The 26,433-nt window shown below is 44.2% G+C and overlaps 1 protein-coding gene across 2 annotated transcripts; it reads left to right on the forward strand.

The window, feature by feature from the left end:
• Nucleotides 1–84: 84 nt before the first annotated feature.
• LOC125525683 lies at nucleotides 85–26,138 on the forward strand. Of its 2 annotated transcripts, none has more exons than XM_048690684.1 (4): nucleotides 85–348; nucleotides 457–575; nucleotides 22,542–25,558; nucleotides 25,658–26,138. In XM_048690684.1, the coding sequence occupies exons 2-4, from the start codon at nucleotides 546–548 to the stop codon at nucleotides 25,659–25,661; spliced, it is 3,051 nt and encodes a 1,016-aa protein (XP_048546641.1). In that variant the 5' UTR covers nucleotides 85–348; nucleotides 457–545; the 3' UTR covers nucleotides 25,662–26,138. The 2 variants fall into 2 exon arrangements, with proteins under 2 accessions (XP_048546641.1, XP_048546642.1); XM_048690685.1 differs by having other exon boundaries at nucleotides 466–575.
• The last annotated feature ends 295 nt before the right edge of the window (nucleotides 26,139–26,433 follow it).

Below are 26,433 nucleotides of genomic sequence, written 5' to 3' on the forward strand. Positions count from 1 at the left end.
CAAGGAACCACGCATGCATGCATCAATGCTTTGGCAAAAGGAAAGCAGCAACCAGCAATATAGATGCCAAATGCAGCTAGAGTGTGCCATTGCCATTGCAACACCCATATCTTTCTGAAGCATACACCTCTGCTCCATCTCTTTGCAGTGTGCATTCTGTTCCAGAGCTCTACCCAAAATAAAAAAGAGTGAAGTTTTCTTCTGTTCAAACCAAAATGATCCAAGAGTGATCTATATCTTGGCCTCGCCCTTGCACCTGGGACTGGAATTCTTGGAGACAATTCTTATTTTCTCGGCAGCTGCTCTGAAGCTCATCCTCGACTCTGTTCACCCTTGACGCTTGTACAGGTACTGCAGTTGCTTCTTGTGCAAACATATATAGTCTACAATCTTGTCTTGTCATAGACTTTCATAGCATAGCGTATTATGAGGGATTTAAGCATCTTGGTTTTCTAGGGAGTGCAGAAATCTGCGGCCGATGGGTTAGATATATGTTTGTTCTGGTCTTCTTATGCTGGTATTAGTTTTCTGTCAAGAAGTTCAACATGTCCAAACAATCAACTGAGCTCGGACTGGTTGGTACCTCTTCTCCTAAACTAACCTCACCAACTCCATTGATTGATTTATATTTGTGTGTTTAAAGAGGGAACACTCAAAAAGTATTTATATACTAATTTTCTGGTAGAGTAAATAATTTTTTAACATACTTTTTATATGTACAAACACGATAGTATTTTCAAAATATACTAAAACTATGAACTCGCTTGTAATTTGTTCGTGTGGTTCACTTTAAAAAGTCGCAGAAACAGTACATGAGTATATATATTCAGAATATGCAGATCCGTGAGAATAATTGCAAAACGACAATTACCATACTACTCCCTCCGTTCCAAATTACTCGTCGCAGAAATGGATGTATCTATAACTAAAATACATCTAGATACATCCATACCCGCAACAAGTAATTCGGAACAGAGGGAGTAGACATCATCGAAGAGACACATTTTCTTTCCCTTGCCCAACAAGATCATAGGGCAACTCTAACACGTGGACGCATTTCATACGCCCGCGTCCATTTGGGTCCGTGTAGACAAAAAACACGGCTCAACGCATCGATGTCCGCTTTTTTGTCCGCTTCGACCCATTTTCGGCTCAAATTTGGGTGATATAATAGCAGGCCCGATATATTTAAGCAAACACCGAAGCGTTGAACTTTGAAAACATTTTTTAGGGAAAAAATATGCAAAACATAAACAATTTTGGAAATGTCAGAGCATTTTATAAAATGTGAGAACTTATGAAAATTCTGAATACTTTAAGGAAATAACTATTTTTTGAAAAAGCAAATACTTTTTGAAATATAAACATTTTTGAAACCTGAAGAAAAATTGAAGGTGCGAACAGGTTTTAAAAATTATAAAAGTGGGAACAAGTTTTGAAACCTAAACAAATGTGTAAAGAAAATGTTTGTGACATCTAAAAAATATCACGAATTTAGATTAATGTATGTGGCATAAAAATGTACAATGTAGAATAATATTCGGGTGATTCAAAAAAATTCAAAAAATGTGCTTGTGACATTTTAACAAAAGTGTATGCAATGTAAAAAAAAAGTTTGCGTGATGTAGAAAAATGTGTCATACCCTTAAAAGACTATATGTGACATGTGTTTGAAAAACGTGTATACACTTTTCAAAATGTGTAACAATGTAAAAAAATGTTCGTGTAGTTTATAATTTTTTATTGTCGTTAAGAAAATGATAAACGTGTATATGAAATAATATTACCGTGTATTCAAAAAAGTATTTAAAACATGTATTTAAAAAATGTATGTAACGTATTTGAAAAATGTCGAAAGTGTATCAAAAAATATTTCATGTCTGCGTTAAAAATGTACATTAGGCACTGAGAATAATTAGACTTGTGTGAAAAAGAAAACAAATTACCTGTAAAGAAACAAAATAAAAGCAAAAAAATAAACAATATTCAGAAAATCAAAAAAGAAAAAAAAGTTTAACGAAGAAAGAAAAACCAGAGAAAACAAAGTATAATAAAGAAAAAACTGATGAAAACCCATAGAGAAAACAAACAAAAAAACAAAAAAACCAGAGCAGCGCAAGCATCTATACTAATAGGCCGGCCCAATTCTGTGAATACCACCTAAATCCTCTCAAGCATCAAAATAGACCGGGATAGAGAGTTTGGCGTGCTGATTTCAGGGATTGAAAGTTCAAGATTTGATTTAGTTTTCATCTACAAGTTCAGGGTTTTGTAGGGTGTGGAGAGATCCACGGCTGATGGGTTAGATATATGTTTGTCCTGGTCCCTTATGCTGGTATTAGTTTTCTTTCAAGAAGTTCAACATGTCCAAACGATCAACTGACCTCAGACTGGTTGGTATCTCTTCTCCTAAACTAACCTCACCAAGTCCATTGATTGATTTATGTTTGTGTGTTTAAAGAGGGAATACTTACATAATATTTATATACTAATTTTTTGGTAGAGTAAATAATTTTTTAACATACTTTTTATATGTACAAACACGAGAGTATTTTCAAAATATACTAAAACTATGAACTCGCTTGTAATTTGTTCATGTGGTTCACTTTAAAAAGTCGCAGAAACAGTACATGAGTATATATATTCAAAATGATGAAGTAGCTAGTAAATACGCAGACCCGTGAGAATAATTGCAAAACTGCAATTACCATACTAGACATCATCGAAGAAACACATTTTCTTTCCCTTGCCCAACAAGACCGTAGGGCAACTCTAACACATGGACGCATTTCGTACGCCTGCGTCCATTTGGGTCTGCATGGACAAAAAACACGGTTCAACGCACCGATGCAAACAGACGGATGTCCGCTTTGACCCATTTTCGGCTCAAATTTGGGTCAAGTTTGTGTCCACGAGCACCCTTCCCTTGTTCTTCCCTGACCCGTCCGTCTGTGGCACATCAAAAATATATTCCCACCATTCTTTCCCAAAACCCTTCCGCCATCCGACCATATGGCCAACGTGCCCAACCCCGCCGTCCCCATCCTCATCATGGCCGCCTGCGCCATGGCCCAGAAGAAGCCGAAAAAGGGGATCGCCCAAGAGGAGAGAGCGGTCTAGACGTGAAAGCGTGCCATCCGGAGGAAGAGGGACAAGGAAAAAGGAGACGTCGCCGCTGCCACTGCCGCTCAGGCCACCGCTGTGGACACCGGCACCATCGGCAAGGCCGCACAAGATGCCCTACTCTTGCTAGGGTTCCACGACCCGGCCCTTCTCGCTGTTGCCACCGCCGCGGCCCGCCCTCCTAGGCTTCACGAGTCGCCGCGCATGTCAACAACGTTGTCAATGTACGCGTTCCTTCACGGATACGACCTGGACAGGGCCTGTTTCTCCACGTTGCCTTGGGACGGCTCGCCAAAAATGGGTGACTACGTGCTGGCTTTCCCCGTGGTGCCCCCATTTAGGGGCGGAGACAGGGGGGTGCGAGCAGGGGTCAGACACCCCCCATCGCCTCGCCCCCCCTATTAGGTTTCGTTAGTTTCTACAGGTATACGGTGGCTGATCTGTCATAGTTATATGTCTGTTTAGCGCTAATGGCCTAGCATGCCAACTTCCCAGCCCAAAGGCCCAAAGGATCGCTTGATCGCTAGGTATAGGTGTCAGTAAAATAGGATTACATCCAGCCATTAGTTCGAGTAGTTAATTCCCTATCCTTCCAATGATTACGTTCGTGGCTTCTAGGTCTGCTCGCTCCGTCCGTTTTGCGCCGTCGCTCCATCGCGGCGTCGCTTCTCGCTGCTTTCATCGTTGTGGTTGGGGCACGGAAGGCAATACACTCCCAAAGCCGGGGCAATTGAATCTATGAGAGAGAGAGAGATCACGAGTACTGGTCTGCAACATTGACGTCACACATCAACAGATCGATTTCCAAGGAATCAAGGTACACCAATGGTGTATAGTAATCCATGTGAATCAGTACAATTCGTTTCAAATAAATTATTTAATTTACTAATTAGTTAAGATTGTAATTTAGATATCTAATTTTACTTGTTTATTATTTCATGGAAAATAGATTCATTTACAAGCTCAATTGCTTCGAGCTCAAATATTACCGAGAATTCAAATCCACTTGAGGAGCAACCTATTCTACATGATAATTTAATCTCATGTTATTACTAAACATATGTTTCCATTCATATTAATTCTACTGTTGAGACTATATTTTAGTGTTGTGTCTCTGAAACGATTGTTATCTTTTGGGATGCAAAGGAGGCACCCGCGGCTGGTCTCCCCGGCCAACTCACGCAACTTGTGTCAACTGCGAATTCTCGGAGCTGAAAGCCCCGTTGACCTATTTCCGTTTCTGGATCGAGGCACCCGGTGGCAGGACCACCGTCACGTCATTGTCGTTCAAATCCATGCCGCCCTGGATTCACTCTGATTCCATGACCGCCTCTTCTTCCCCGATCTCAGAACCCTCGCCGTGGACATCCGCGTCCTCTAGAAGCATATCGGGAATTGGGCCTTTCTCGGGAGGGGAGGCATAGAATCGAGAAACAAAAAAGTCTGCGGATAGAAGACTCAGATTCAAGATACAGTATAAACAGATAAGGTAGAGAACAAGAAATTCCACCGAGAAGTTCAGATAACTTACATCTGGTGGAACCCCAAAAAAAGAACTTGCATCTGGTGGATGACCACTGGCGCTAAAGGGCAGCACGTGCGGGTGCGGCACTCGGTTGAGCATATTGCGCTCCTTGGTCAATTTTATTACTACTACATCCGTCCTGTTTATTGGTCCCCTTTGTATTCTATGTCAAATTTAGAGTAAATAGTTACAAACTACCATATTACGGCCTAGTGTTACGAAAAACTATCACTTTTTATAATTTTCGAAACACTACCACTATTTTGGTTGGCTATTCCAAAAAACCCAGTGACTGAACCGTTAAGTTTTAAGGGAATTATGACAACATGGGTCCAATCATTAGGTTGACCGTTATCTTTAACCGTTAACAGCTTATGACACGTGAGCCCCACATATTTTTGAAAGGCATTCATGTCCCTATAAAAAAACGAAAATGTTAACGCCTACATGTGTGGGCGTCTGGCAACTTGCCCACACGCATAAATCCTCGTCCAACCAATTCTGCATGGATCTTGACGCGTTCTAACAGTTTTTGTGTGCCACGTAAGACTAAACTGGTGTGTGGGCATTCATTCGGTCGCCCACACGTCCTTTTTTCACCACACAGGGGGCTGGTGTGTGGGCGTTTAGCAATTCGCCCACACACTAGTTTCACGCACGCAGAGGGGGCTGGTGTGTGGGCGTTTAGCAATTCGCCCACACACTAGTTTCACGCACGCAGAGGGGGCTGGTGTGTGGGCGTTTATCACTTCGCCCACACACCCGTCTCCTAGCCCACACCCAAAGTTGGCAGTTGCCATGTGTTTCTGCAGGTATATGGCAACTGCCCTAGCTTTGCTTGTAAGCAGATGACAACTCTTTTCACCCGAGTTGCCATGTGTTTTTGCATGGTACATGGCAACTGCCGTAGCGTACACGTAAGCAGATGGCAACTCTTTTTTTTACATGGCAACTGCCCTAGCGTGCTTGTGAGCACATGGCAACTCTCTCTTTTACCCGAACATGTTTTTTTGCAATGCCTTCTTGTAGTGCTACATGGCAACTGCCTAGTGTTTAGTGGGTGACAACTCCTAAAATTTTGAAAATCATGGCAACTGCAGTAGATCAGACCATACATGGCAACTGCAGTTGAGCAACCATGGCAACTGTAGTTGTCCGACATGGCAACCGAAGTTCAGCGACATGGCAACTGCAGTTAAACGAACATGGACGAGGGTCTGGACCATGGCAACTGCGGGACATGCGGTGACTGTCACGCGGGCGTGCGGGACCACGAGGTACGAGGCCTGACATACGGGGCGTGTGGGCGTTATCTATTTCGTCCACACACACGCGTGGGAGAGGGATCGAAAGGGGAAAAAAAAGGTGTGTGGGCATTACTTTTTTTGCCCACACGTGAGTGTGGGCTGTTTCTCCTTATCGGCGTCCTAAAAAAAGTAATTGGATCCCTGTAATTTTATTAAAAAGGCAATCGGGTCCTCACCGGTGAGCTCGTCGCCGGAGCCGACGAAGGGACCCTATGCACGCCGTCCGGCCTTGCTCTGGAGGCGGAGCTCGAGGGTGTTCCGGCTGCTGCACAAGGCGGAGCCGCTGCTCCTGCTCTTGCACGCAGTGGCTCCCGCTCCTCCTGCTGTTCTGTTGCTCATGGCTGACCATGACGGGGCGGCAGCAGCAAGTGACAGGCCACGCGCACCGGGAGATGCCGAGCGGGACCGGCGGCGTGGGGGCGAAGCTCAACGCGATGCCGCGGGGGCTCTTCTCCTGCAGCATCTTCACGCACCCCGCACTCAGCCCCACGTTCACGACCCACAACAATGGCGCGGCGGCGAATGGTGGGGTGAAGAGCGGCGGTGGTGGGTCGGCCACACCGTGCGATGACGCGTCCGCGTCGCTGGCGCTGGTGGAGGCCGCTGTGGCTTCGGGGGTGCCGTCGCCGTCGCTAGTGTAGTGGCATCGTCAGAAGTAGGTGGTTCATCTTCGTCTAGCTCGGCGTCGCAGAGCTTCACACAGTGGCGGCTACCGGTGCACCACCCGCCGCACGCGGCCTCGTCGGCGTCAGTGGCAGGATCAGGAGGGGTGGGAGGTGGCCACCACGCGGTGGCTGGCAGCACGGAGGAGAAGTTCCCGGTGGGGGAAGTGATGCCGGCAGTGGCTGCTCGCCTGCTCCGGTCTTGGTTCTGCTCGGCTGCGGCAAAGCCGGCTGGCTCGGGACAGAGAAATAAAGGTAAGAAGAGGGAGATGAGAGAAAGAAGAGATGGCTTACATGTGGGCCTCGGTTGTAAGCTAACGGTCAAACAGAGAATCAAAAAATGGTTTGGTTAGGAGCGGGCCTGACCTATCATCAACCGGATTAATTCTAAACCACATGATTATTTGGGTTTTTTGGAACAGCGAACCAAATTTGTGGTAGCATTTTGTGAAATTAACAAAAATGATAGTTTTTTGTAACCCTAGCCCGTAATGTGGTAGGTTTTTGCTATTTACTCTAAATTTTGACCTTAAATTTAACTAATAAAATTTTAATGCATGTCATAGAAATAATATAATTGGAAACTGACTTGTATAGTGCATGATGGAATGACCATTGATGCAATTGTTTGCCGCTGGCGATTTGTTGGCGAAGCGGTTCACCTCTGTTGCCCATAAGACTAGCTATAGTGGAGAGTAACTTACACCAGTAACATACACGCTACGCTAGGTTTTAATACTGAAACTAACATCAAAACCTGAAAAAACCCAAATTTCAGTTTGGTTTGGTTTTTTGTTTGTTTTGGTTTTCAGTTTGGTTTTACACACCCAAAGCAACAACGCAACCCTTCTTGCATTCAAAAAGTCGTTTTCACCAGATTCGGCTATCACGGGCGGTGCAGCCAAACTAATTGAGCTTGAATCAGATTCAGAACATCGCATTGCAGATGCCTCAGGTGAGGGATATTTTTTTGAGTGGTAAACCAACTTTATTAGTCTGGAGTACGGTTTACAGGAATAACAAAAGGGTCATGGGACTCCCCAGCCACAAATGCCACCCAACATCTAAAGAAGATGGAAATTTAGCTAAATTATGTGCATCAAAATTTAAATGACGTCCTTCAAAAATGAACACGCAGCTGATGAAGGCCTTTGATCACTCGATAATCTCCTTTATGATAGCGCTATAAGCTCCTTTAGTTCCTTCCTTTATCTCCCCCACTACAGTTTTGCAATCACATGCAATGATGACTTGATTCAAAGATAAATCAACCACTAGGGCTAGAGCTTCGCGGCAAGCAAGCGCCTCCAACGTAGGTGGATCACTTATATCTTCAAAAGTCATAGCTGATGAGCCCAAGAACTGTCATATATGGTCTCTGCAAATTGCTGCGGCTGCTCCCCTTCCCCCATTCTGTGAGAGACCCCCGTCAACATGAAGTTTTGCCACTCCCAGGGGTGGAGCTTTCCATATGTTTGGACCCCTTTGCGCTGGTAGTTCATGCACTCCTCGCTTCTCAGTCACCGACACCTGAAGGGCATTAAGTTCAGAAATAAAACTTTCAACAAAACCATGAGTTGCATGTGCACTTTGAAGGATCCCTTCATGTATTGCTTTACGTTGAGCCGCCCATATTTCCCACATCGTGACTATAAGTTTAATCATGCTCGTATGTGGCAGGTCATCAAGTAATGCGAATAGCCACTACCTTGCATTAGGGTTCGTTGATGCTTGGACATAATCAGCCACATCATTATCGCCCAACGCCTAGACACACCGAGCGATAGTACAGTCCATAAGAGAATGCCTCCACGAATCTTGCATCCCACATAACTGACACTTGTCCCCATCGGACATGTTTTGTTTATGTCATACATTCTTAGTGGGGATCGAGTGTTTCGCTAGTCTCCACAAGAAGTTTCGAATCTTCCCACACACTTGGACCGACCAAAGAGTAGTCCAAGATTAGCTTCTGTCTCAAAATCAAAAGTCCCCGCAGTCCCTTCAAGCCAGCTTGCTCTTCGACTCTTTGTTTCCACCAACATGCGGTAAGCTGATCGCACTGAGAAAACGTCGTTCCGCTCAAATTCCAAGCCCAGAAATCAGTCATCCGACGTGTGCATAGCGGAATTCCCAGAATTACATTGGAATCAGCCGCCACGAAGCATTGATCCAGAACCTCCCTCTTCCATGTTGCATTATTTCTATCAATTAGTTCACTGACCATAGTGGTGGGTTGACCGCTAGACAGGCAATAGGTCTCGTTGTTGCCTTTCTTGGGATCCAATTTTCTGCCCAGATCCTTGTCGCTGTTCCGTCACCTATCCACTTTATCAAACCTTGGCACAGTACATCACGCCCTTCCAGGACAAGGCGCCAAACCTGGGATGGTCAGCTACCCAGCTCAGCAGTCAAAATCTGCGCACCCAAGGATTCAGGCTGCTGCAAAAGTCTCCAAGACTGCTTGGCTAACAAGGCTAAATTGAAGAGTTTGAAATCACGGAACCCAAGCCCTCCCATATGTTTTGGCTGGGTCATAGACTGCCAAGACACCCATGTCGGTTTCCTCTTTCCTTCCTTACTTCTCCACCAAAATTGTCTGATTAACTTGTTGAGGTGTTCACAGAGGCCTCTTGGGAGTTTGGAACAAGACATAGAAAACACCGACACTGCTTGTGCTACAGACTTTACCAACACCTCTTTGCCTGCAAATGATAAAGATTTCTCTATCCATCCCTTCACCTTACTCCTCGGTCTATCCTTTAAGTATTTGAAAGCGCCAAATTTTGAAGTACCTATGTCTGATGGCATACACAGGTACATTTCATTCAAGGTCTCGTTTGGCACATTCAATATCCATTTGATCTCTTCTTTGATATTAACAAGCCACCCCTTGCTGAAAAAGATCGATGATTTTAAAGATTTTATTCTTTGTCATGAATCTTCACAATATCTATCCAAAAGGTTTTATACCTCAATCGCCCCTCTACCGGTGGCTCTGAAGAATAGCAGGCTATCATCTGCGAAAAGAAGGTAATTAACGGGTGGTGCCATGAGCGCCACTTGTATTCCACCCAGTTGAGACGACCCACTCAAATCTTTTAACAGGCCTAAAAGACCCTCTGCTGCCAACAAAAACAGGTAAGGGGAGATCGGATCTCCCTAACGGATACATCTGCTTGGTCTAAACTGATCCAACTTCTTCCCATTAAAAAAGACAGAAAAAGAAACCGAGCTGACAAGGTTCATTACTATCTCCACCCATCTCTGCAAAAAACCCAACATAATAGCTCTCAAGTATTCCCACTTCACCCTATCATATGCTTTCATCATGTCCAACTTTAGAGCACAATGACGGTGTTGCGCTGCTCTTTAACGTTTCATGAAGTGTAAACATTTATATGCAACAATAATACTATCCATGATTTGTCGGCCTGGAACAAAAGCCGATTGTTCTTCTGAAATGATCTCAAGATGCACTACCTTCAGACGGTTAGCAATAACTTTCAAAGCTATCTTGTAAAGCACGTTACACAAACTGATCGGGCGGAATTGTGATAGCAGAGACGGGTTTTTTTTACCTTAGGACTCAATACAAAGATGGTCTGGTTAATACTTTCTGCGCTCTCCTGGCCTTCGACTATTTTCAGAACAACCTTTATCACCTCGGCTCCACAAATACTCCAATGTTTTTGGAAAAAAATGTGTGGGGAAACCATCAGGTCCCGGGGCCTTTGTAGGAAACATTTGGTACAAACATGTCTTTACTTCACCTTCTATATATCACTACAGGAATCAGGCACTTTGCCGTCTGCCATGGCTGACGGCAAAGGCCTTTGCCGTCAGCCAGCAGGCGGCAACAGGTCCGGCTGAATAAGCTATGGCAAAGGGCACTTTGCCGTCTGCTGGCGGACGGCAAAGATGAAATGGTCTTTGCTGTTAGCCAGCAGACGGCAAAGAGCATGGATGACACACGTGGCATGCTAGGTCCGTTTGGGGGTTAACAGCGTGCTTTGCCGTCTAATGGCAGACGACAAAGACCTGTGCATCTTTGTCATCTGCCAGCGGACAGCAAAGTGCACAAATATGCCAGCCCAGATGCCCCCCGGTAGCTGCCACGTGGCAAGCTATGCCGTCTGCTGGCGGACGGCAAAGATGCCAAGGTCTTTGTCGTCTGCTAACGGACGACAAAGCTGCCAAATGGGCCAGCCCAGTGCACCCCAGGTTGCACAGGTAGCTGCCACGTGACAGCTTTGCTGTCTGCTGGCTGATGGCAAAGCTCAACCCCTGTTTTTCTGTTTTTTTCTTAAATTCATTCAATTTCACATAATTTCACATGTATATATATACATATATACATTTGAGAATACTTTCAACAGGCATAACAACGCATATACATACCAAATCATATCCCTGCCATATGGATATGATCATCCAACACATATACATACCAAATCAAAAGTCCATATGCAACATATATAGCTAGCCAACATATCCAACAACAAGCATACAATGGTTTCATCCATACATACATATATAGGTAGCAAGTTTCACATTGTTCATCCTACAAAATCAAAACAAAAATGAAGCACAAGGAGAAGAATAGACTCCATCAACGCAAGCTTCCTCATCGAAAGCAAATCTAAAAATTGGGAAAGAAGAAAGTTAGAAGAATACTAGAAGAAGAAGACTAGCTAGAAGAAGAAGAAGAAGAAGAATAAGACTAGCTAGAAGAAGAAGAAGAAGAAGAAGAAGAAGACTGGCTAGAAGAAGAAGAAGAAGAACAAGCAGGTTATTATGTCATTTTCGTGGAAAATAATCTAAGTCTATGTCATTTTGGAGGTAACAAAGATTATCATGCCATTTTTTACCTAAGTATGCTAAGTATGTCATAAATGAACCGAAGAAGCTAAGTATAGGTCATTTTTTAGCTAACCTAGGTAGTTATGCCATTTTTTGACCTAAGTAAGCTAATTATGTCATAAATGAACTAGGTAAGCTAAGTATAGATCATGATTAAGCTATCCTAGGTAGTTATGCCATTTTTTAGCTAACTAAGCATATTAAGTCATGAAGGAGGAAAAAAATGCTAAGCATAGGTCATTTTATAGCTATCCTAGGTAAAGTATAGGTCAACTAAGCTTATTATGTCAATTTGGAGAAAAATAAGGTAAGTATAGGTCTTTTTTGCAGTAACCTAGGTGATGATGCCATTTTGAGACAACTTACATAAGTAAAGCTCATTTTTATCTAACTTAGGTAATTATGCCATTTAGGAGGAAAATAAGATAAGTATGCATTTGTTAAGCAAAACACTAGAGAAAACTTACCCTCATCACAACAAATGCGATGAAGATTGCAACTAAGGTAACAATTGATTCAACGGCATAATGCTATCAAGCCTCATTATCAATGGCATATTTTCTAATATTCTTAAGCTTCAGGTGCATTGCATCCATCTTCAAGCGCATTGCATTCATCTTCATCTTGTGATCATCGATGACATCGGCAACATACAACTCCAATGTCATCTTCTCTTTTTCAATTCTTTTAATTTTTTCTTTCAAATACTCATTTTCTTTTTCAACTAAATTCAACTTCTCGACAAAGAGGGTTAGTTTCAAATTCTGGTTCACATACCTCCTAGATTAAAATATCTCTATGTCAACTTGATGGCCATACTTGTCATAAAAACGAAATGCAACAAATAGTTATAAAAGAGAATTTACCACATCCGAATCATAAAGTGGGCGAGGGCCGACGGGGACGGACATCAAGACCATGGCACTATGTATAAGAAACAATCATACAAAGTAAGAAAATTATACAAGTAACTATATAAATCATACAAGTAACTATATAAATCAAGTACAACATAAAAATTTGAATACCTAATAATAATCTGGATCATCGGGTTCAATAAATGCTCTGGGATCAATAAATGCATCATCATCATCACTATCAGTAATGAAGTGCTCATCATCATTATTAATAAATGCATCATCATGTGAAAGGCCACCTTTACATAATCGGTCAAGCATTGACAGGTCATCCGCAGCAATAACCTCTTCTAGTTAGGCTCTTCTTGTTTCGGCTCAGGGGTGAAGTCGGGTTCACTATCGCTGTCTACTTGAATGTTCTGGGGTGAACTAGAGCGGTTCTTGAAACGTTTTTTTGGAAAGACGTGTTTCTTGGAAGAATTCTCCTTCATATGTGTCTGGGTTAATGTGAGGTTCATAATCCTCTTCATTGGGGGGAGGTGGTCTAACACGTGGCAGTACTTCATAAACGACATCCCAACCATTAACATTTGGATCACTTTGACAGGCCCACGGTAGATAGAAAACTTGAGTTGCCTGTTGAGCCATAATATAGACATCGGGAACATCCAAATGGGTGCTTTGTTTGATTTTCACTAGCCCTATATGTTCATGAGTCCTTCTAGTCTCCTTCGGCTGGAACCAATAACATTTTAAGACTACGACGTTTGGTGGGTTTGCACCATAGAATTGAAGTTCATAAATTGCTTCAACTCTTCCATAATACTCGGTATCTCCTTTGTCGATAGCAGAGACACAACAATTTGTAGACTTTCGGTCGGCCATAGATAGGTCTTTGCCATAGGTACGAAAGCGATACCCGTTGATGTTGTATTTGTCAAATGAACGGACCTTAAAGTCAAAACCATTAGCGACTTGTCTCAATTTGGCATCCATAAACTCTGAATTAGCCTACAAGTTTAATACAAAAGGGATTGTTGCATTAGCCAAAAATTAGACGAAGAAATGAAATGGTCTAACGGAAATCACCGTTTGTTTGAACCAAGAGATGAAACCGGGATAGCCGCCTCCATGCTTTGCCAGAAGCTCATACTCTTCGACGGAATCCTTTTGGATCACCGCTCCATACGAGAATTTGTCGACGTATCGACTGTATCAAATTTACCCGGGAATAAGAGCAGTTCAAAGGAATTAGAAGTTGCGAAACAATGTACCACGAACTTACTCGATGTACGGTCGCACTTCTGCTAGGTTGGTGAAGATATGCAATGAAATGATCTACCATTCTTCGAAATCCAACGTTAAGGAATTAGAAGCACCGGCTGGTGCGAGACCCCCTTTGAATAGGCTGAGGTTGGATCCACCCTTTTTAGGGTCGTCAGCATTGTACCGAGGCTTCAAATTATGCAAATGACGATTTTTGGCTTCGTAGTGTGCTGTCATGAAGTTTGCCGCCTCCTCAGTAATGAATGCCTCAGCCATCGATGCTTCAATTCTACGTTTATTTTTACATTTTGCTCGTAGCGCCTTCTGCATCCTCTCAGTTGTGTAGCACCAACGATTTTGCACGCCCCCCCCCCCAATCATGCCTCGGTTGGGAGATGCAAAATCAAGTGATGCATTGAATTAAAGAAGCCCGGTGGAAAGATCTTCTCTAACTTGCAGGTCAACTCTGGCGCCAACTCTTCCATTTCTTCTAGCAGGCCAGGTGATAGTTCTTTCGCACAAAGAACACGGAAGAAATAGCTCAGCTCTGCCAATACTAGCCATTCATCCTCAGGGATGAAGCCACACAATATCACCGGCATTACCCGCTCAATCCATATGTGCCAATCATGACTCTTGAGACCAAATATCTTCAATTTATCAAGACTCGCTCCCCTCTTTAGATTCGCTGCATACCCATCGGGGAAGATCAACTGCTTTTGCACCCACAAGATAATTTTCCTCATAGCTGGCCTTCCAAGATTGAACCATGCCTTTGGCTTCATCCAGTTCTGCTTTCCTTTCGGTTCTTTCATGTTTTGTAACGGTCTATCACATAGCGCCTCCAGATTGACTCCAGCCTTAGTATTATCCTTTGACTTCCCCTCTATGCCAAACGGTGTACCAAAAAGTGCCTCAGCGATATTCTTTTCAGTGTGCATCATGTCGATGTTGTGTGGGCAAAGTAGGTCTTTGAAGTAAGGCAGATCCCACAAGCATGTCTCTTGTGAGTCCAGGCGTGTTTCGAATTATACCCCTTGAAATACCCTGGACGCTCTGGATCTGGCTCAAGAGCGTTTAACTGATCCAAGGTCTCTTGGCCTGTCAACGCAGGTGGTGCAGAGTTTTTGACAACTCTACCTATGATGAACTTATTCTTGTCTTTCCTGAACTTATGGTGAGGATCCAGGAACTGTCTATGCATGTCAAATCAAGACAACTTGCTACCGGCCTGAAGCCAACGAAACTCAAGAGCTCCCTTGAATGTGGGGCACGAGAACCTTCCATGCACACACCAGCCAACGAATAGCACGTACGCCGGCAAGTCATGCGTCGAGTACATGTACCAGGCACGCATTATGAAGTTCCATTTGCTAAAGGCGTCGTATGTCCTGAACCCGTTATCCCAGGCTTCTTGTAATTCGTCCTTCAGCGGATGCATGTACACATTCATATTCTTCCCCGGATAGTTGGGCCCTAGAATTATCAATGTCGGGAAAATGTTCTTTCTTTGCATAATCTATCCGGGGGGAGATTGAGTGGAAAGACAAATACGGGCCAACAACTATATTGGGCTGCCGTCAGACCAAACACACTGAACCCATCCGTGCTGATGGCGACTCGAGGATGCCTCGGATCTGTCGCTTTGTCATCATGTAATGCATCGAAGCGCTTCCATGCTTCACCGTCCGATGTGTGCACCATCATCAGCTTCCCATCTGCATCTAGTTGGGTTCTTTTGCCCATTTTATGCCATGTCATCTGTCTGGCCGTCTCTTCGACCATGAAAAGACGTTGAAGTCTTGGTACAATTGGCATATACCAAAGAACATTAACGGGGATTTTGGTCTGCGTCTTCTCACCCATACCGTTGTCTACCACAACATACCCGGATGACTTGTAAATGGAACAATAGTTCAAGTCTGCATATTGAAGCCTAAATAAGGCACATTCTTTCTCATAGGCATGTATCTTCTCATAGGGCATCTTAAGAGCACGGAGGATTTTGTCTGACTGGTATAGGTTTGAAGGTAGTACATGGGCTTTGGGTAGAAAACGTCCAAATACTGTCATCATTGCGTTGTAGCATTCTCTGCCCAAGTTGAATTGAGCCTTCAGAGCCATTATTTGTGAGATGGCATCCAGCTGACAAAGCTCAGTGTGCTCGTGGAGAGGACGTTTTGAAGACTCCAACATTTCATTGAAGGCCATTGTAGATTCCTCCATCTCATCGTCCGAGTCCCGAGCATCATCAAAGTCTTGCACCATGTCTTGCATCCCGGTACCATGCTCGTCGGTGCAACGACGAAGCACCTCAGCTCTGGCACATTGGGCAGACTTGCCATGAAATGTCCACACCATACAATCTGGCGTAAAACCCCTCTTCTGCAGGTGTTTGCCCATTTCATCCTCTATCCTCTTGTGCCAATTGTTGCACCCGACACAGGGGCACCATGTTGTCCTCTGGCCATTTGCAAATGCGGCTCTCAGAAACCCCTTGAAATTTTGTTAACCATTCAATGGTCATGTCTTTCTGACTAGTGTGACTGGTGTACATCCACGCACGATCGCTCATCTTGCCTAGCTACTGGACACATAAGAAATATATATATATATATATATATATATATGTATATATTCATCAGTTAATGGAGTTTGTCACTTTTATTACGTCCATGCAATCTAGACGTTAATAGGTAAAGATAGGTCTTAATCCCACCCGGGTATGTGTAGATTGGGTTCGTTTTCCCATGCTCTGCTCCGGATCCGACGCAAAATTTCGGCAGCACCTCCTTGCTATTCTCCTGATACACGTCTCGGCAATAAGCAGAGAGGATGTGTACCCGGAGAACAACAGGAAGGCACTAACGAAATTCTGCATCGGATCCGGAGTAGAGCATATGGGAAAACGAACCCAATCTACACATACTCGGGCTGTCCATGGATAACATTAGACAATTCGAAAGAATCACGGTTATAAATATGCAAATGCATGCATATTTATAGATGTAACTCTTTCGAACGGGAGACACATAGTGGTCATGCATACTGATGATTGAAAACATCTATAACTAGCAAGTTTCATCGGCACGAAGACTGGAACAGAGCAAATGAAGGGGCGAGGAGGAGATGTCATTTGTGCTCACCCATGAACGCAGGGGCGTAGCTCGTCGAACACTAGACCCTCGCAGCGACGAAAAAACTGCACATTTAAATCGAAAGATGAGTAACATAGCAATATTGTTTTTCTGTCAACCTAACTAAATATTTACAACAGGACGAGCGGGTTAGGGGGTTCCTCGGCGTCGATGGAACCCTAAATAGCAAGTATCATCGGTGTGAGATACATGTGGCGCTCAGTGTTGAACACTAGATCCACATCTCACAAGTGACGCAATAGTTCTGGGGGCTGATGACGGTCGAACACCTTGGCGAATTTGTCTGGCAGCCTCTGCGATGAGGATTAAAGCCAAGTTTTGAAACTTCAAACAACCAAACCGACTTGAGTCAGTTTGGGTGTTTCAAGTTTCAACACTTGGCTTTTAATCGTCATCGCAGAGGCTGCAAGACAAATTCGCAAAGGTGTTCGACCGCCATCGACCCTGAGAACCGTTGTTGCGGGACGCCGGACGCCGGACGCCGGCGTCACTTGTGGGACGTGGATGTAGTGTTCAACACAGACGACCACATGTATCTCGCACCGACGATACTTGCTATTTAGTGTTCCATCGACGTCGAGGAACCCCCTAACACGTTCATCCCCGGGCGCCCTCTGGTATGGCAACGCACGTTCGACAGGTCAGCACTCAGACCGGGGGATTCTCGGCATGGGCGTCTGGACCCACTGGCTCCACCATCTATCCCCTCGATGACCGACGGGACCCACTGGCTTCTACTTATTCTTCTTCTTTTAAAATGTTTTCTTCTTCTAATTATCTAAACCTAAACCTACCACTAACCTAAACCTATTAATAACACCTACACCTAAACCTAAACACAAATAACAGTGAAAAAAACAAACTAAAAATCACCTTGGCTCCTGCGGTGGTGGAGGACGCGGCGAGCCGCCGGGGCAGGGCGGGCGTTGGGGCGGCGGGGGCAGGGCTGGCGCCGGGGCGGCGAGCCGGGAATAGGCGGCGGGGCGGGCCGCCGGTCGGGGGCGGCGGCATAGGTGGTGAGGGCCGGGAGAGAGAGGGGGGTGGGGCGGGCGCGGCCCATTTTCTGCTAGGGCACATCTCTTTGCAGTCTGCTAGCACACGACAAAGAGCGTACCTAGTGGGGTGGGGCCGGGGAAAATGGCCATTAAAACGGCCATTTTCTTTGCTGTCTTGCCGTCCGCTAGCCGACGGCAAAGAAAGTGACCGTTAGGTCGTTCTCGTTAGCCCGCCATCCATCCTCTTTGACGTCTGCTAGCGGACGGCAAAGAAGGATGGTTGATGGCAAAGCCTACCTTTGCTGTCCGCTGCCTCTTTGTCGTCCGCTTTCTGGTGGATGATGGCAAAGCCTAACTTTGCCGTCCGCTAGTGGGCAGACGGCAAATCTGCTGATTCCAATAGTGTATGGAGCATCGAGCATAGTTCACATGTCATTAATTACCTTTGTTGGAACCGCATCTACAACCTCTTGCATATTTGTGCTTCCTTCCGACGTATACAACTCGTAAAAGTTCCGTCGCCATACCTTCCATCTCAACAACAACTTCTGTAGTTTGTTCGTCTGGTTTGGTCAATGCTGCTAGACGATTTTTTCTCCTCCTCATAGATGCCCGCTGCTGAAAGTATTTAGTATTTTTGTCCCCAAAAATAATCTCTTCTCTTTGATATTGTAGGTCTGATGCACCTGCAATAGAACACAATGTATCCCATGTGTTATACCTTTTCACCACTTGTGCTTCCCCGTAGACACAGGTCTCCACGGACGAGGTCCCAGGTCCTCTATATGTGCATCAATATGGTATCTTTAGTAGCCCTTAACTTCCAACTTTATTGAATCATTCTAAAATATTACAAGACCACCACTCCTTTCGGAGCTACTAACAGCAAAAGATCTATCATAACCAAAAGATTGAGCTAATATCTCGGCACAAACACTTTGTAATTGTGTTTCAACTAAGCATAGCACGGCTGGGGCAAATTTTGCCGTGAGTTCACGGACTTCACGAACTATCGCGGGGTTGCCCAAACCGCGACAGTTCCAACATAATGCATTCATTGGGTTCAGCGGTCCTCCTCCCAGGAGGCCGTCTCCGTCATCATGTCCTCTTCCTGTTGCTCTTCACCATCAACACCTTGCCTCCTGGATGACCAAAAGGCCGAGTTGTATGAACTCTGAACAGCCCCAACCAGCGAACTTCCTTTATCAATTCATCCACTTCTTCTGAGAAATCCAAGTCTTCCCCCTTTCTCCTTGCAGATGCATCCCAACAAATTGGTCCTCCAGATCCGGTTCTGGACCGTACACCATCCAATCATCCTCTTACTCCTTGATCTGATTTTCGTCTACCTGATTTTGATTGTCCGCCGTCTCCGCACCTGCTACCGGCGGACGATGTTCTGATAGATTGCTTCCCCTTGCTCCATCCAAGCCCTCAAGACCTTCCCCATCTACCTTCCCTTCCTCCTAAACTCCTTGCGCATCCAAAATCTCGCCCGTCTGCGGTGGTTCCGCCATGCTGGCTCTCCTTGCAGGTGCTGGTGATAAGGTGACTCCTCGACGCCGGCGGCGGCGGGCAGGATTTATGTGGACTCCGTCGAAAATCGCCGGAGGTAGGTTGGAACCCTCGCCGCCTAAGCAGCTAAGGTGAGGGATTTGAGAAGAGTAGGAGGGGGAAGAAGAATGAGCTCAATCAATATTCAATAGTAAGCTTTGGGCTCAATTACTCGGGCAGGATTACCAGTGCCGAGCCTTGAAAAACACCTAACACTAGTCTTTATCTTTACCTAATAATAACGCAAATCGGGTTTCTTTCGTCTGTCATGGCATTTCTCAGAAAAGTCCCTCTATTTCAGAGAATTCAACTCGCAGTTCTGTTTTAAGTTAAAATGAATTGTTATTTTCGTATTTTACACAAAGTCCCTGTCTTTTCTTGAAATCAACCCGCCATCCGAATTTAAGTCACACCCGAACCGTTATTTTACATTTTTCGAAACCCCCGCTGATGTTTTAGGTAATTTATCTGCGGATCATATTTAAGTCAAACAAATGCTTTTTAAAATCATCCATATCTTTTAAACCGTAACTCCGATTTGGACATGTTATATATGAAATTTGATTAGAAAAATATGTAGAATATGAATATGAGATTATTTTTACCTGCTAAGTATTTTAAATATTATTTTGGAATATATTTGAGTCAAACCAAATGATTTTCTAAATTATCTGTATCTTTTAAACCGTGACTTTGATTTTAACATATTATATATGAAATTTTATTTGAAAAATGTGTGGAATCTAAATATGATGTTAATTTTACCTGTTAAATATTTTGAAAATATTGTTATGAAAGCAAACTTATAATTTATAGCGCAAGATCCATTTTTTTTCATACCGGCGGCGATCCAGATTGCAAATAAACACCCCACTATAACCATATAGGGAAAAGAAAACATCGATAACTACACATGCATACCTCTGAAAAATACCGCAGGGGAAAACAACAGATTTCTTATCACGAGAGTGAGAGAGAGAGAGGGGGGGGGAGGAGAGAGGGAGAGAGACGTCTTAGGATTAACCATATTCAACACACGTTTTTTGTTATTTTGTGTGAACACCGAGGCCATCACTGGCGAGGGTGAGAAGGAGGATAAGCGCCAACACAAATATAATGCCTCGCAAAAATAAAGGAGGTGGACCTATTGTGGTCTTGAGTGATGGTTGTTCAGTTAATAGCGTGTGTTATGTTTTCTCTCCCGTTGCAACGCACGGACTCTTTTGCTAGTATTTTTTATAAGTGGTGGGCTCACCACTAATATTTGGAGCCGACTTACTCGTGGCTGGCGATTACCGATGGCGGGTGCATCACTATGCCGCTACTGGTACCTTGGGTAAGAGTGACGGGGCATGTGATGCATCTTTTTTTAGAGAAGAAGGATCACCCCAGCCTCGACATCTGACAGATGCATGCTGCCATATTATTAAAAGGTGTCAAGAAAATACAAAGTCTGCAATCCAGCATAGCTTGCAAACTGAGTAAAAGAAAACAAGATATAAAAAAGAACATAAAGCCACAACCGGCATATAAACGGGACGAGATCACTAAACACCTATCCTATTATTGGATCGCCATTCAAACCGGTTGAAGATACCTCGTGCTAACATCTCCCAACGGTCGCACCCAGTAGCCAAATGCTCCCTGGAGTCCGTGGGAGTGAGTAACGGCCACGTACGGATCCATGCCTTAGCTCTTAAGATGACCTGCAAGAAATTCAATTTTTTTTTGTCTATTAAAGATCATATCAATCCTACAGTTCCATATAGCTCACAGTAATGCACATATTTCTATCCGAATACATGTCGCAATAACTGGGTCTACTCCAGTTAGCCACGTCCCAAATAACGTGTCAATACTGTCTGGAGGAGTAATATTGAAGGCTATATGAATGGTACGTCAAAGAAATTTCGCGAGAGGGCAATCAATAAAAAGGTATTGCATTATTTCATCTTGGTCACAAAAACAACAACGTGCACTTCCTACCCATTTTCGCCGAAGCAAATTATCTTTGGTAAGGATGACTTGCTTGTGGAAAAACCACATGAAAATTTTAATTCGCAACGGAACCTTAATTTTCCAAATATGAATCGATCTTGGGATTGGGCCAAGCACATAGAATTGACCGGAAACACCCGCTTCCATTTAACTTCCACTGGAAAAAAAATAGCCTGGTCAGAGAGTTGAACATCCATCAACCTCCGCACAAGGTGTAACCAGAATTCCAACACTCCCTGACTAAGGACCTCCTGAATTGGATATTTAATGGGACCGCTTGTAATATTGTAGCTACGTAATCGTCCTTACGTTGTGCAATACTATACAAGGAGGGATACTGTAAGGCTAGCGGCGTCTCCCCAAACCACGTGTCCTCCCAAATCTTGTTGTCGTACCATTACCAACAACGAATTTTGCTCTATGAAAGAAGGTTTCTTTTGTTCTCATTAGCCCCTTCCAAAATGACGAATCTTTAGGTCTTACTCAATATTTGCTGCGCAAAATCTGTGCCCACGTACCATCAGTCTCTACTGATAACCTATGCAGCCATTTGCTCAGCAGGCATTTGTTTTTAACCTTCAGGTTCTCGGTAAGGCAGCCCCACTTATCAGTGGGTGGTCAAAAGTGCCACACGCCAATGGTAGTGTTCCACGGGTTACCAGTTCTAGAGTAGTGTTACACTCAGTTCTTTTTACTAATTACTCCCATAAGATCGCGGGAACGGAGGGGAACTTATGGGAGAAACCACTAAAGAACCGGGCGCTTAGTCGAGTACGTCAGAGATTATTATTTAAGAGAATATTGTGTCTTTCCCTTCAAGGAAAAAATATATATAAGGAAGCTAGAGGCACCGGCAGGAGAACTCATCTGAGACACAACTCGACAGTAAACTCAAATAAAAATCATTCGTCGAGGAGTACACTTGGTAATGTACACATGTTCAGTTTGACATATACACTCAGATGTATAGGTTATAGAATAATATTCTAAACCAGGCCTAGATTACTATATGACGGCTATGTAATTCCAGTCTATCGAAACTTGCAAGTTGGAGGCATCACTTCAGTAGTCTTATAATTAAGATTGTGTCGTGTGTTGATTTAATTTATTTGTATGAAAATAGCTACTCTCCGCTCCACAATTATTGGTGTGGTTTCAGTTCAAATTTGAAACAGTTAGGGTACCAATCTGTGTACTCTGGCAGCCATCCATGACAGCCATTGATTATTACAGGATGTAAAGGACTTTGATGATGTTGTCAAACAACTAATTGATCTTCTGCGTGGAAGTGATGGCACTGTAGAAGGGCAAACTAAAGCATTTGCCCTTCGTCGGTGTGTCTTTGAGGATCTGGGATTAACTGCTGTTCTAACGAGTATAGCCAAAGTCCTAAAATCTGAAGTATGTGATGATTCTGAAACGAGAAAGCATTTTACCAGAATTGTCCATGCGGACTGCTCCTCCTGGAAAAACAGAAGGACCTTGCAGAGGGTAATCGTTGAGGAGTTAAACCTTCACCATGTAATGCACATAATTGATAAGCAGGATGAAGAAGATGATTTCAAGGGGGTTGACAGCAGTTCTAGAGAAGAAATTGCAAGTATAAAAAGTATGATTAATGAGTGTCTAAGAAATGAAAGATTTTTGATAATATTTAATTATGGTGGAGTTGAAGATATTGATCTGGTGCAATTTGGAATTCCACTTTTTGGTAAAGGTAAACTGTTATGGACGAATGGTAAAAGATTTGAGGCCATTGAGAGCGATAAAGTCAAGTTGATGCCCACTTGTGTTAATATTTATATTTCTATCGATGACACTGAAGATATAAATGAAAATCAAAAGACAATGATTCATCGTGTATTGCATGAAGATGCTGTTGGAGTGATTGGTGACATTGGTATGGATGGCATCAACCCAGAAATAGTTTTGGATTGCTTCTTGTACACATTGTTCCTGACAGCACAAATACCTGAAAACTCTACTGATGTTGACTATGGTTGGGCTACTCATGCTTGCAACTACTGGATATGTGATGGAATCCTTGGTGAGGAAAACAGTTGGGAGATTGGCAATGCATTGTATGGACTGATACCGCGGTTGGCCAATTCTACTGATCATGATGCAATGTTAGTTAAGTCATTCTATTTGGGTGAACGGAAAAAATCCTATAAGGGATGGCATTCAGTCACCTCTAGCAAACTAAGAGCAAAAGACATCTCTAATGTTCCTGGCAGTGCATCATCATATTTTTTAACATGTCAGGGAGATGGTCCAGTACATGTACGTAATGATTTGTTTCAAGTAGCTAGCGGCAGCCTCCGTGTGCTAAAACTCTGCAACTGCAGCTTCGATTTTGCATCCCCTTCTTTCGGGTGCTGCCACAACCTAAGATTCCTTTGGCTTGACCGGTGTGCAAACACAGGCCGGAAGAAGGAGCAAAGTGGATGGCAAAGTTTTTCGAACCTGTTGGTGTTTGACTTGCATTTCACAGCTTATGGTTTGTGGCCTCAGATTATTGAATCGATGGCCAATCTCAGGGAGCTAAATACAAAGGGGATCTCGTGGAAGACTATGAGTCATAGTTGGAAAAAGCTACAGAAGCTTCACAAGCTCCGGGTAACCAGATCTTCAGATGTGGTTACGGTGGACAGTTGCTCTTTTGTAGATATGATGAACTTGGAGCTTCTTGACTTATCCGGCAACACTCACATGGAATCACTGCCGACGTTGTCATCGGCAAAAACCTTGAAGATGCTTTCTCTTGATGGTTGTTCCAACTTGGAGCATGTTGCACTGGCCATGGAAGCAGCACCACCACTACTTGAAAGCTTTAGCTTCGATGCTTACTGTCCCGCAGAGAATTGGGCACATCCTGTACATCTGCCCCAAGAGGACATGCGCCTCAAAGCTCATATAGCTCCAATTAAAACAGCCAAGGTGACCAAGATCTCCCTACATGGTTGTGGAAGATTGCAAAACATATTCCTTCGTGGATTGCCCAATCTGGAGGAACTGGACCTCTCTGGTACAGCCATTAAATCACTTGACCTCCATTTCACTATAATAGATTTCCCGAAACTCAAGAAGCTATTCCTACTGGGCTGTGAGCATCTCCGTTGTCTAAGATGGAAGTGGTGTCAGAGATTGGAAGTTCTACATGTGGACACGCATGGGGAGAAAAGATCAATGATCTGTTGTGAAGGACAGAGATCATTTGGCTTTCAGGCATGTATTGCATTTTCAGATGGAAGGTTCATTTGGTCGGCCCTTGATGGAATCTATACAAGGCTAGGAGGTCACTTCAAGTTCTACCTCCTTATCTCTTGTACAAGCCATAGCCAAGCCAATATCACTAGAAGTATCCAAGGTATTGGCTCTAGCCAAGAGGATAATTTGGTTGCAACAAGGTCGCTGTTACCATATGATGATATCCCCCTTGCTGAAGATGTAACTTGCTTGTCCTTAGTGTGGTACTGTCGCCAGGTTCAAACTTTCGATCTGCATATCGAGATTGGTGAAGGAAGCTACAATTTAGGGAGTATGGAGGGCAGTGAAAATTTCAGAGCTTTCGCGCTCCATGTTCAGTCATTGCATGTGCATGACAATTCCTCCATCACTGCTTTCCCAGGAGTACATTGGAGCAGACTAGAATGGTGTCATGTTGAGAGATGCCCCAGGCTACACTCCTTGTTTTCTTCCCGGGGCGGATATGGTATGAAGACGTTTTCCGCGTCGAATCTCCTGGTGGCCTATTGCATCTGGCCTAGTGCTACTTATCACCAACAGCTACAGCACATATACCTTTACAATTGCCCCAGGCTGGTGTTCGCCTTCCCCATTTGCTGCACCTTGCCCAGCCTGGAGACCCTCCAGATCGCGTACTGCAGTAACCTCTGGCATGTTTTCCCAACGGACCACGAGTTCCCTGAGGATGAGGAAATAACATCTGGTGTCACATTCAACAACCTGAAGTACATCAAGCTACACCATCTTCACAAGCTGGAGCAGATATGTGAGGCCAGATTGACTGCACCTGCGTTGCAGACGGTCGGCATCAGGGACTGCTGGGGTCTCAGGCGCCTTCCGGCTGTAGCGCGTGAAGGCTCTAAGCCGGTTGTGGACTGCGAGAAGGACTTGTGGGACAGCCTCGAGTGGGATGGCCTGGATGCCGGACATGACCCGTCGCTCTTCGAAACGCACCACTCGGCCTACTACAAGAAGACCCTCCCAAGGGGCTCCTATCTAAGGTCCGTCGCACATTAGTTTCTTATACTAGATAGGTAAGAATTTTTTTATGACAAATGTTCATTAACCAAACACTAATGTTTTCGTTCTTCATTTCTCAGGTAATCCGCCGATGCGCTGCTCTGGCGTGTGTTGCTCTCTGGTGCAATGCAAGGAGGTTGGGTTAGGCGAAGCATCAATTTTGTTGTTGCTACAAGTCCTGGTCCAGAGTGTTTCTCCAGCTGCATGTGTGTTTCCAAATTAAGTGTGTTTGTGCCGCCGCTGCTGCTTGCACGGAGAATAAATGGTGTGTTTCTTTTTCACCAAGCTGCCTTCATCTTGGTATATGATGGATTGGATTGGTGTCTTGTGCTGCTACTTGGAGCGCCGGCTTTCCACGTCTTGGGTGTGGATTCACAGCCCAGTTGGTTTGTCTTGGTTTGATGACACTGTTTGAAATAAGAGGATTTGTGCGCATTGGTGCGCGTCAACCCAATGTGTGTGGTGTGTGACTGATGAACCTTAAATTCAGGTTGGTTTCATGTATGTGTTGTTGATGACACAACATATCTTATATTATTGTGATGAGTTGTTGTGTGGTTTGCATTAGTTCTGCTTGTTGGTTGTTGTCCACTATAGTATGTTGAGCAAGCATCCTGTCACTATAGGACAGAGTTCAGCTCCTCGACCCACTTCTTGTCAGCCTTTTCTAAGCATCTGATCAACCTTGGCTTGATGCCACATGGTATCATCTGATATCTTCCCGCAGGGCAGGTTCGACCTGCCCACTACTCTACAGGTTCAATGTACATGTCCTAGACCATGTCCGCCATGAAGTTGGAGCCATTATTCGTGATGACACTGTGGGACATGCCGTAATGGTGAATTAGACCGGATA

Source organism: Triticum urartu, chromosome 7 (assembly GCF_003073215.2).
Source record: "Triticum urartu cultivar G1812 chromosome 7, Tu2.1, whole genome shotgun sequence".
NCBI classification, from domain to species: Eukaryota; Viridiplantae; Streptophyta; class Magnoliopsida; order Poales; family Poaceae; genus Triticum; species Triticum urartu.